At 42.6% G+C, this 12,546-nt stretch overlaps 1 protein-coding gene across 1 annotated transcript in view; it reads right to left on the bottom strand.

Moving 5' to 3' along the window:
• MTRF1 (mitochondrial translation release factor 1) overlaps nucleotides 1–12,546 on the bottom strand; it is a 29,272-nt gene that overhangs the window by 1,339 nt on the left and 15,387 nt on the right. The window contains exons 7-9 of the mRNA XM_056109826.1: nucleotides 11,437–11,554; nucleotides 9,761–9,897; nucleotides 7,203–7,301 (exon numbers count right to left, since the gene is read on the bottom strand). Coding sequence (XP_055965801.1) covers nucleotides 7,203–7,301; nucleotides 9,761–9,897; nucleotides 11,437–11,554 — 354 coding nt within the window. The remainder of the gene's footprint in view (nucleotides 1–7,202; nucleotides 7,302–9,760; nucleotides 9,898–11,436; nucleotides 11,555–12,546) is intronic.

A 12,546-nucleotide genomic window follows, 5' to 3' on the forward strand; every position in this document is an offset into this window, starting at 1 on the left:
TTCCTGGCTCTGCATTCAGGAATTCCTCCAGGCAGTGCTCAGGAGATCTTATGGGATGGCAGCAATTGAATCCAAGTTGGCCATAGGTAAGGCAAGCATCCTACCATCTGTACTATGGCTCTGGCCCTAGAATTCTACTCTTTTAAATCTCAATCACAAAGGATTTGGACCCTCCCAATCATTCTAGAGGTAACAGAACAATGAGATCAGAATTAACATTTGAAATGCACCACCTTCCTCTCTTTAAAATTCCATTCCTTGGGGCTGGAAACATAGTATGGTAAGGTAACTACATCTCCAGCATCATGGCCGCCCGAGCATGTCTGGGGTGTGGCCCTTAAGTCCTGCTGGGTGGGCCTGGTGGTCCCCAAGGAGCTTACACAGGCCCACAGGGCCCAAGCAGCACCCACACCACTTGGGCTGTTTTCTCCCTCTCTCGCAGTAAATAATTCCTTTCCCTGACCTTTCTTACAGCAGTTCTAAATTCTCTGCCATATTTGGGGAAAATGTGTCTGCTGAACCCTTTCTATTCATTATCCTTCTCCCCTCCCCCAGCAAAGAGGCTTTTTATTCTTGTCCTGAAAACTTTGCTCTTTTCATTCAGAGCACCTCATTTTCCAAAAGGAAAAAAAAAAAGACTAAAATGTCATAATGACCCAGGCACCTAGTTGCCATGACAATGCACAGCTGTGCCTTGCCATCTCGCTCTGCCTTGCTAAACCCTCTAAACCGGATTCAGATCAAACCTCCCCGATCATTCTCAGCCCAACCCCAAATTTCAACAAATTTAGATTTGCATGATTTCATCTGGTTAAGTGGCTCTTGTCCCCCTCCTCTAATTAAATACAGTGTCTTATATATTGAGATAGAGTGGTTCTCTTTTGTTGTTTTGTTTTTCTGTTTTGGGGGGTGGGAGGATGTTGTCTGGAACATACCCGGCTATTGTGCTGAGGACCACAACTAGCTCTGTGCTTAACGATCACTCTTGTCAGGGTTCAGAGGGCCATGTGTGGTGCTAGGGATCAAGTCTTGGTTGACTATATGCAAAACAGGCATGCACCCTAACCCTGTACAATTTCTCCTGTGTTTTTATTGTTTGTGTGTTTGGGTTTTTTGTTTTTTATGTCACAGCAAAGAGCTCAGGAGCTATTCCTGACTTTGAACTCAGGAATGACCTCTGGCAGTGCTCATGGGACCATATATGGTGTCTGGGATTCAAACCAGGGCTGGCTGCAAGAAATACTATCTCTTCCCCACCTCCTAGTGGTTTTAATTTGGAGAGCCTGTGTAATCAACAAGTATTTATGTTGAAATATTTAGGGGCCAAGTGTCTTGCAGTCTTCAACTTCCTTTCACATGGGCTAGAACCCATAGTGGTGTCCTCTCTGAAGGAAGAGAAGGAAAATGCAGAAAATGCTAACAACTGATGTATCAAGATATAGAGTATAAATGGAACTAGTCTTTAAACATGCACGCTTGGAAATTTTCAAATATAAAGCTGAGAAAAAACAGACTTATATTTAACTCAAATAATTTAATTGGACAAAATTGCTTCAGTTTGGGCTGCCCTGTGATCTCTGCAATTCCCTCTGAGATACAACTAAATTAATGACTGCAAGTACCTTTCCTATCCTGAAAAAGTTCTGTTTGGAGTAGTGAATTAACACAATCTCAGAAATCTTAGAAATACTCTAAATACAGATTTGACTTAACTATATTAGTATCTGAAACAGAATGTTTACAGTTTTGATGTACACATGAACATATATTTCGTTTTTCCTAAACAGCCCTGAAGTTGAACTTTAGAATAAATATACAATTTGTTTCCCAAGGTAAACTGTACAGGAAAGTATAAATGCCTTACTACCTTTATTTTAGACAAAAAAAACAGCATGTAGTAAAACGAATTTAAAACTTTATTTATGTTCCTAGCTCTGCACTCAGGATCACCCCTGGCAGTGCTCAGGGGACCATGTCAGGAATTGAACCCTGGTCAACAGTGTGCAAGGCAAGCACCTTACCTGCTGTATTATCTCTTTGGTGAAGTTTTCAATTAAGATTTATACTATTTGTGCATAACAAAAACCTGGTTCTAAAATTAGTGAAGGACAGAGACATTGCTCAATAGGAGAAGCACATGTGGGGCATGCTCAAGGCCTGCGTTCGGTTCACAGGGTTCACAAAACACTGTTGGGGTGACCCCTAAGCATGAAGTTTGAAATAACCCAGGAGAACCAACAAGTAGAGCCTCAGAACAGAAAAAATGAAATAAAACAAAAAATAAAATTAGAGCCACTTGTAGCTTCATCATGGTATTGCCCAAGTAATTCAATCATTTAGAAATTATGGTTATCACTTATACTGATAATTACATCACATTGAGCGTTCAACTGGATTCACTAGATTGCAAGAGATGACATGACCGGAGTTTAATAAGCTGTAGTTTCTGACTTCCAGAAGCTTGTAACTGACTGGGAGATCCTGTTAGGCAAATACATATGCATCATCGTGGTGTAAGACATTTTAAAAAATAAAGTGAGGTTTGTAAGCAGCTATTAAAATTCACACAAGGGGGTGATAACAAGGAAGAATTCAGAAAGGAAAAAAAACTGAATTGTCAAAGAGAGACAAGTAAACAATACAGCTGAAAGAATGCGTGCAAAGGGCCAGGGAGGCGGCACAGAGAGGTGGCAGTGCAAAGGGCACACCAGGACCTGGGTTCCATCCACAGAACGGCCCGGTGCCCCACCACTACTGGGAGGAAATAAAGTATATTAAACCCCTCCGAAAGGGGGGAACCTCCCCATGAAACTGATAGGTAGTCTGTAAGAAACTGATACAAGGAGGCTGAAGCATGTGACGCCCTCGGGTTTGATCCCCCGTACTGCTGAAACAAAAGCAAAAAATGGAAAGAATCTCACAGGGATTTTGTGAAAATTAAGATGCCAAATACTATGTATTAAATGGCAGACTGTGCTAATTACCTTAACGAAATGATCCTTAGGGGAGTTCATTATAAGAATCCTGAGTGAGGATTGGCAAGATGGCTCAAAGGGCTGAGCTCGGGGGCGAGGGGGATAAGGGTAAGGCACCTGCTTACATTTGGTGACTCTGGTTTGATCCTGGCACTACATGCAATGTAGCAGCAACAGGAGTAATCCTGAGCACCAGCAGGAGTAATCCCTGAGCACAGAGCTAGGAGCAGTCCTCTCCCCCCAACACACATAAAAGCTCATGCTTTGCATGTGAGAGAGAAGCCTCATCTTCACGTTTCCCCAATCACCTCCAGGACTGACCCTCAGCACAGAGCTGGGCGTAGACCCCAAGTATTGCAAGGTGTGGCACAAAAAATCAAAAACAAAGAAAAGAAGGCTGGGTGATCTCCCAGAACAAGCACGGCTGTTGCAGAACCGAGGGGCAAGGCAGGGCCTCTGGGCTCAGGGCTCAGGGCTCAGGGCAGGGAAGGCAAACCATCAGGCTTCTTTCTACCGCTGGAGGCTCAGTTTTGCTCCCTTCAATTCTATCAGATTTTTTTTCTCCTGAAGGTTGCTTTCTCCTCAGGGCTGAAAATGTGGCTTTTAACCTCTTACAAATTTTATATTTTAGCTTTAGCGATGAGAGAGAAAAAGAACCATCTTTGTCTCCAAATCAAAAATCCCGAGAAGGAAGTCACTTGTTCAATTTCCTCAGCTTGTTCAATTTCCTCCCCAAACAAATCAATGGTTGTGCTGGCCAGGGGCACAATGACGTCAGACCACAGCACTACTCCAGTGTGGATGTAGTCTGGAGAAGTAAGAGACAGGCAAGCACAGCTGCACGTCTGACAGACATGGCACTCCCTCCCTCTCCATTCCCTCCATTCTACAGCCACTTGGTCTGTGGGGAGGGCACGCACCCTTCTTTCTGCCCCATCTACAATGATGCAGTCCCTAAATTATCACTAGTCTCCTGTTCTTCGTGTAAACTGTAATGTTTTACTACAACTGCCACCCCCCCCCCCAATACTGGTAAAGCTCTGGGGTTACTCCTGGCTCTGCACTCAGGAATCACTCCTGATGATGCTCAGGAGACCATATGGATGCTGGGGATCGAACCCAGCACAGCCATGTGCAAGATAGGTGTTATACCTGTTGTATTATCTCACCAGCTCTTATTTTACTACACCCTTTGGGAGACATTTTGAATTTTTCTTTTCAATAATATGAAACATTTTCTTTTTCTCAGTAAGTTAGTAATGATCAGAATATAATTTTCCTCATTATTTCCAAGTCTGGCATCAAAGTTAATAAGAAATGTTAGCATTTAGGCCAAATTCAATTTATTTTGTAACTTTTATATAACAGGTAACTAACCTGACTCTGTTGTATAACTGAACACTAAATGGGGCTCCTATATGTCACTCTAATGGTACTGGTTGGAGAGATGCTACAGGGGTTGAGGTGCTATCACTGGATGCGACCAACCCAGGTTCCGATCCCTAGCACCACATAGTCTCCAGAGCATCACTGGTGGCAGCCCTGGAGGCCCTGGAGCACTACAGGTACCCTTGGGACTTAGTATAGACAGGGGCTGGTTGGCTGAGAGACAGGGGGAGGGGCCCATTGAGACACCCTCACTGAATATATGTATGTAACTGGCAAAGAACAGGGAAGTAGCTCAGTGGTGGAACACCTGTTTTGCATTTGTGAGGCCCTGTATTCAATCCCCAATACCACATAAAATGATGATGATGATGATGATGAAAAAATACAGGTCCTAAGAATGTAGTTGGATCAAAGAACTTTGAGGAATCACCACTACCAGAAAAACTACTGAAAGAATACGGCAAGAGGTCAGGGAGATGGCTCAAAAGACTAGGGCACAGGTTTTGCCTATGGGAGCCTCGGGTTCAATCACCAGCATTGTGTTCCCTGAAGAATGCAGGGAGTTATTCCTGAATAGCCTGTTGGGAATAGCCAAATGACCACTGGGTATGTGCCCCTACACACACTCAAAAGCAATATGGTGATATGGTATAATTAAAACAATATGGCCAAACATGTTTTGTTATTACTATGTGGTTCCCGAGGAAAGGGAAATTAGTAAAGATTTTCTCCTCTTGGTTATGGTTGGTTATCTTCCTATGCAAGATAGCCTTAAATTACTGAGAAGACAGAGGAAATGGCATAAAATTAACAAACATTTCTAAATATGTTGGCTGCGTGCAAGGCAGACGCCCTACCCGCTGTGCTATCGCTCCATAGCACAGTTGTAGGGCGTTCGCCTTACAAGCGGCCAACATGGCCGACCCGAGTTCGATTCCTCCGCCCCTCTCGGAGAGCCCGGCAAGCTACCGAGAGTATTCGATATGCCAGACACAGTAACAACAAAGTCTCCAATGGAGACGTTACTGGGCCCGCTCGAGCAAATCGACGATCAACGGGAGGGCCTTTACCCCCTTTACCCCCCTCTAAATATGTAAAAAACATACATTTTCTTTATGAAATTGTCTTTCATTTTGAGTACAGAATAGCATGAATCAAGTAAGAGAAGTCTTGGGCATCATATATAACTAAGGAAGACTAAAACCTTCTGTCTTCTGCCCTTTCCTTTACTAGAACCACTTTACTTTCTCCTTTAGCGAAAGCAACGGGATCATTTTACTGTGGTCCATCATTACTGCCTTAATATCAATGGCCCTGGCTAGATGAGATTTAGTTGGATTAATATTCAAGACCCCTTAACAGGGTCTTTTCCTAGTACCATGCACACACAACTTGAATAAAAACACTCTGTAGACGCAGAGTTCTTTCTTCTTTCCCTTCCTCAGTTCCTCCCTTCCTTTCTTCCTCTCTGTTTTGTTTTTGGGTGACACCCAGCAATGCTTAGGGCTTACTCCTGGATCCTAGGAGAGTTCTAAGATGCTGCCTGCTATCAGCACCTTGCATAACTAACCCTTAAGTACAGATAGAACTAGTGATGGACTATCCTTCCAGGGATTAGATGACTCAACAGATTACACTCTGAAAGGAATCCACCCAAGCGGGCCTGACCTAAACAAGTGAGTTTTTTTTTTTTTTTTTCAGTTTGTTTTTGGGCCATATCTGGCTTGTGCTGGGGGTAAAGCGGTCTCTTCTGGCACTGCTCAGTGGATCATGTGATGTCAGAGATTGAACCCTGGTTTTCTGCATGTGACACGTGCTCTAGTCCAGTGCTTATTAATTTTTTTTTTTTAACCATGGCCCTCCTGTTTTCTGCCATGGTCCACAAGTCTCATCTGTGGCCCCCTTAGAACACCCTGAGGGCCTACTGGGGCTTTTCAGTTGAGAAACACAGGCCTAGCCCTTTGTACTATTTCCCTGGCGCAGTGGCTCTTAAAAAGCTCTCAGCCATTTCTCTAAGAGATTCTGAGTGGGAGAGGGCCATCAAGCAAGAAGGCTTAGGAGCTACCGAAAGAAAACTCCACCTGAGCGAAATAAATTCAGATTTATGACCTACAGTAACTATGGAAGAATGGATACTGTTTTATTATTATTATTATTATTATTAGTAGTAGTACTAGTATTAGTATTATTTTCTTTTTAGGTCATACCTGGAGATGCACAGGGGTTACTCCTCGCTCTGCAGTTAGGAATTACTCCTGGCAGTGCTCAGGGGACCATATGGGATGCTGGGAATCGAACCAAGGTCGGCTGTGTGCAAGGCAAATGCCCTACCTGCTGTGCTATAGCTCCAGCCCCAAGAATGGATACTGTTTTAAGCCACTTCTCTAATTCATTATACAATGAACAAAATCTAATATTAATGTATATATGATTATATAAAAAGAACTTCAAATTTAAAATGAAAACAAGTTTCAAAGAAACTTGCATATTTCTTCCAAAGAAACAAATACAAATAGCTTGCAAATTTTATGGTACAAACATGAACACAAAATGGCTTTAAATTACTTAGGGGCTGGAGCAATAGCACAGCGGGTAGGGCGTTTGCCTTGCACGCGGCCGACCCGGGTTCGATTCCCAGCATCCCATATGGTCCCCTGAGCACTGCCAGGAGTGATTCCTGAGTGCATGAACCAGGAGTAACCCCTGTGCATTGCCGGATGTGACCCAAAAAAAGCAAAATAAATAAATAAATAATTTAGCAACATTTAAACATAACTGGTATATGACACTTTCCACAAAAACCTAAAAAGACACATAAAGCATACTTAGCAATATTACCTTAATATCACGAACTTCATATGCTATCCTGTGGTCAGTGACTCTATCTTGGGTGAAATTATATGTGCGAATTCTTTCTGACTGGGCTCTTGTTCCCACCTATGCAGTAAGAAAAAGTCATTATTATTACTATTGTTATTATTATTATTTGATCTAGAGATCAAAACCAGAGTTTCACAGGCAATTTCTACCATTGTGCTATGCCCCCAACCCTACTTATAAATATTCTGACTTCATAATTATCTTTATTGCAATAGCAAAAGCACTTATAAATGTTTCATATTCCTGGTGGAGGGAAGAAGACACTGATGGTGGAATTGGTGTTGGAATGTAATATATCTAAAACCCAACGATGAATCGCTTTGTAAATTATGGTGCTTTAATAAAAAATTTTAAATGTCTTTCTTTTTTTATAAAGTTAAATATTTTGGGCTGGAGAGATAGCACAGCGGGTAGGGCGTTTGCCTTGCACGCGGCCGACCCGGGTTCGATTCCCAGCATCCCAGATGGTCCCCCGAGCACCACCAGAGGTGATTCCTGAGTGCAGAGCCAGGAGTCACCCCTGAGCACTGCCAGGTGTGACCCAAAAAGCAAAAAAAAAAAGTTAAATATTTTTCTAAAAGTTATATATACAAAATGATGGGAAAAACAAGGATGAACAGAACTTAACATTTAAGACTACACACTTGTATAGCTTGTTTACGAAATAAAAATTCTTTGGTACTTCAAGTTCCAATTAAGTTTCTGTTATCGTTCCACCCCAATCATTCTTCCTCAAGATTTCTCTAAATGACACCACAATGTTCCCTTCCTTCTGACTTCTCTAAATGGCACCACGATGTTCCCGTCGTTCTGATTTCTCTAAATGACACCACAATGTTCTCTTTGATCTACGTAGATGACCCAGGCATCCAGCAATTTAACAACCATTTTCTGGGAGCACACTCTCTCTGCCAAGCTTTGATAAGAGTTACTGAGGCAAAACCTACCTCAAAGTCATCTATTGTATAACTACTCATTTTTAATGGCTTCAAAGTCTCAGATGCTGCCTTTCCACTTCCTCTAGCCATCTTTCAAAGGCTCAGCAATTTCACAAACATTCCTTTAAAAATCTAATGATCATTTTTCTATTTTTCTGTTTAAACTGTATTGCCTGGGCCAGAGAACTAGTTTAAATGGCTAAAGTGCCGGAGGCCCAGGTTTGATTCTCAGCACCACAAAAGAGGCCCCCAAGCATTGCCAGATATGGCATAAATTACACCCCCTAAGATAAAATTTTAAAAAACAATGCATTCTGGGGCTGGGGAGTTAATAATGTGAGTAGGGTGCTTGTCTTACGCATGGTGACTTGGGTTCAATCCCCAGCACTCCATATAGTCCCTTAAGCACTGCCAGGAGTAATTCTTGGTAAGTCCCTTAAGCACTGCCAGGAGTAATTAATGAGTGCAGAGCCAGGAACAGCCCCTGAATATCATCAGGTGTGACCCCCAAACCAAACACCTGGCAATACTCAGGGGTTACTCTTGGCTCTGAACTCAGGAATCACTCCTGACAGTACTCAAGGAACCATATAAGATGCCGAGGATCAAATCCAGGTCCTTCATATGCAAGGTAAGTACTTACCGCTGTGCTATCACTCTAGCCCCCCGCCCCCCACCCTTTTAAAAAATTCTTTCTTGTCTTCTAAACTCAATTCAGCATTTAAGGCCCTTCATAAAGTGACCCATTTCTCCAGCACTTTTTCTGAAAAATTACATAAATCTTCACAATGCCACTTATTATACTGTATCATTATTAGCTCTGCTAAAATATCTCAAGGACAAGGGAGATAGCTCAAAGGGCTGGAAAGCATGTACTAACCCTAATTTCACTCCCTGGTCCCATAAATATCTTGATTAATACATATATTCAACCAATAACAAATACTAATCTGCTACATTAAAATGATCACTTTTGTTTTAATTTTTATTGAGGCAGTACAATTTACAAAGCTGTTGATAACAGAGTTAAGGCATACAATATCTGAACTCTAACTCCACTACCAATGTCAGTGTCCCTACACCAATGACCCAAGGTTTTCTATCTTCCCACCCCGCCTTCTTAGCAAATTCATTTTTAGAAATACTATTTATTATAGCTTAGGTCATATATTGCTGACTCATGGTTTTAATGTAGATATCTCACAGCTACAAAATGATCACATTTTAGAGCTGGAATGATAATACAGAGGGTAGGGCACTTACCTTGCATGTGGCTGATCTGGTTTTGATCCCTGGCACCCCATATGGTCCTCCAAATAACACCAGGAGTAATTCCTGAGTGCAGAGCCAGGTGTAACACCTAAGCATCACTGGTTATGGCCTCAAACAAAATGACCACTTTTGTTGGTTTGTTTTGGGCCACATCTGGCAATACTCAGGAGTTACTGCTGGCTCTGTACTCAGGAATCACACCTGGTGTACATGCAAGGCAAATACTCTACCTGCTGTACTGTCTCTCTAGCCCCAATAATCACATTTTTATGTACTAATTAAATAATTACATCAAACAAATCTTACCTGCAGTTTTCTTGCACTTTGCTGTTGATGCCTGTCTTTTTCAATAATCTGCTGGTATAGTCTAGCTTTTAACACACGCATAGCAATTTCTTTATTTTTTATCTGTGATCGTTCTTGTTGGCATTCTACTACAAGTCCTGAAAAATATCAGGGATCAGAGGCAATAATAAGTTCCACCTGTTTAATTTAGATAGCAGAGAACATTTTAGGCTTTTAGTTGTAACTTTTTGGTTTGGAGGCCAACACCTGGCAGTGCTTGGGGGTCACTTCTCCCAGTGCTCAGGGGATGTGACGCCAGGAACCAAATCCAGGTCACCAGTATGCAAAGCATGGCACATGCAATGCCACTCTGGGCTCTAGTCCTTTGAGCTATCTGCCAGTCCCTGAAGAACATTTAAAATTTTTTAAAAGTTTTGAATTGAGTTATCAATTTACAGCAGTTGCTGAGGTGACTGTTTTGTAGATGCAGAGATACTCTACCAATCCTTCTACCTGTGTGTCAAGAAGCCTGCATCATGGCATGGCCCCCTACTGCACCCCCACAGTCCCAGCTCTAGTCACCATGTCTCCAGGTTGTGCTGCGCACTGGGGATTGTTTAACTGAAATTTTCATTTGGTTTGGGACACACTCAGCTGTGTTTAGGGCTTACTCCTGGTTCTGTGTTCCGGGATCATTCCTGGAAGTGCTTGAGGGGAACCGTCTGCAGTGCTAGGGATAGGACTGGAGTTGGCTCTGTGTAAGACAAGCATCTTACCCTTGTACTATCTCTCCAGTGTGCTGGAAAACATTTTATTTATTTTTGGTGTTGGAGCCATGCTCAAGAGCTGACTCATGGCTTTATGCTCAGGGATCACACCTAGCTATACTTAGGGTACTATATACAGTGCTAGGGATCAAAGTGAGACTGGCTGCATGCAAGGCAAGCACCTTAACCTCTGTACCATCTCTCAGCCCTGAAGAACACTTTTTTGGGGAGGGTGGGGAGGCCACAACTGACAATGCTCAAGGCTGACTCTTGGTGGTGCTCAGAGAACCAAATGTGGTGCTGAGGATCCAACTCAGGCTGGCCAGATGCAAGACAAAAGTCAAGAGTCTTACCCACTGTACTATCTGAAGAACATTTTAAAGGGAGAAAGGCTCATCAGTAAATATAAAGGAATAGCACTCATTTTATAGTTAGAATATATAATTTGTTTTGGTGGGGAGTCGGGGTATGGCACACTCAGTTGTGCTTAAGGGATCAGGTAACCACGAGCAATTTGCAGCTAACTGGCTGATGGTTCAATGTAAGGGTCCAATGATGCGATGCTGCTCAGGACCTGACATGCTGAGATTACCGAGGCCACCCCAGTAGTGCTCTTGGAGGTCAGTGGTGCCACAGATTCTAGGCTGAAGGCCTGTAAAACATGCAACTTAACCCTTGTACTGTCTACCAGGCCCCTCTGTAATTCTTTTCTGCATCAAGAACAAGAACCATGAGCCAGAGCGCAAGGGCAAAGGCCCGAAACGCATGCTTTCAGTGCGTTTCAATGCCTGGGTTTAAGCACTGGCACCACATGGTCGCAAAGGACTACCAGGAGTGATCCCTGAACGATTCAGGAGCAAACCCTGAGCACTGCCCGGTTAGTCCCAAAACAAACCAAAAAAAAGTACAAAAGCACAGGAACTTGCTCACCTGTGGGGACATGGACAAGTCTGACGGCGCTATCAGTTGTATTAACATGCTGTCCTCCTGCTCCTTTGGCTCGAAATGTATCTATTCGCAAGTCCTTAGGCTCCACTTTCACGTCTACCTAGAGCAAAGGTGCACCATAAGTAAAGTCCTTATTTATGAAAGATAAAAGGAGGTTCAGAAGTATTAAGTGAGGGGCCAGGTAGGGCATCTGCCTTGCAGGTGGCTGCCTCAGGCTCAATTCCTGGCATCCCATATAGTCCCTAGCACCATCAGGAGTAATTCCTAAGTGCAAAGCCAGGAGTATGCCTGAGCACTGTCCGGTGTGGTTCAAAAACAACAATAACAAAAAGAACTATTAAATGAAGCCTTTTTTACTAACAGGTGCCCTAGATGGAATTCAAACCCTATTCACCTGGTCCTAGTGTTGGAGTTTCCACTCCCATCTGCATCCTGTAGTCACCTCTAAGGGAGAACTTACACAAAAAAGTAAGAGTGTCACCTTATTCGGTCTCAATTGGGAACATGTACATGGAAAGTTGCTTACAATTTTTGTTGCTCTGTACATGTAAGCAAATGACTGAAAGTACCGCAGTAACTAATTTGGGAAAACAAATAAATCTGAGCAAGCAGGTAAATTTGCAGACACAAAATCAGGGAATAATAAGGATCGACTTTACGTATAGATAAGCACTTATATATACATGCGCATATAAACATATGTTTTGTAGGTTGTATCCAGTGTAGTTTTGTGAGAGAGGGATATTATGAAATATATTTTGCAAGATATATAACTTAGTAAGCTCTGAACATAAGTCAAGGGTTTGGAAAAAAATAAATTGCATCCATTAACTCCTGGACCAATTAATGGTTATTGTATCCATTAACCCCTGGGCCAATTAAAGGCTACCATAGCAGGGCAAGAGAGGCCTAGATAAATTGGGTAAATAAAAGGAGATATAGAATTACACTTTTAGTAGAGATTTCGGTAAAGTTGTCAGTAGCTCCATAAAGTGGGGAGCACAGGATGAACACTCGAGAAAGAGTACTTCCATCTCTCTGCTCGATCCATCTCAGCCACCAGCACACGAGGAAAAATGCCTGGCCTAGATC

This window comes from Sorex fumeus, unplaced genomic scaffold (assembly GCF_029834395.1).
Source record: "Sorex fumeus unplaced genomic scaffold, SorFum_2.1 ptg000008l, whole genome shotgun sequence".
In the NCBI taxonomy this organism is placed as follows: Eukaryota; Metazoa; Chordata; class Mammalia; order Eulipotyphla; family Soricidae; genus Sorex; species Sorex fumeus.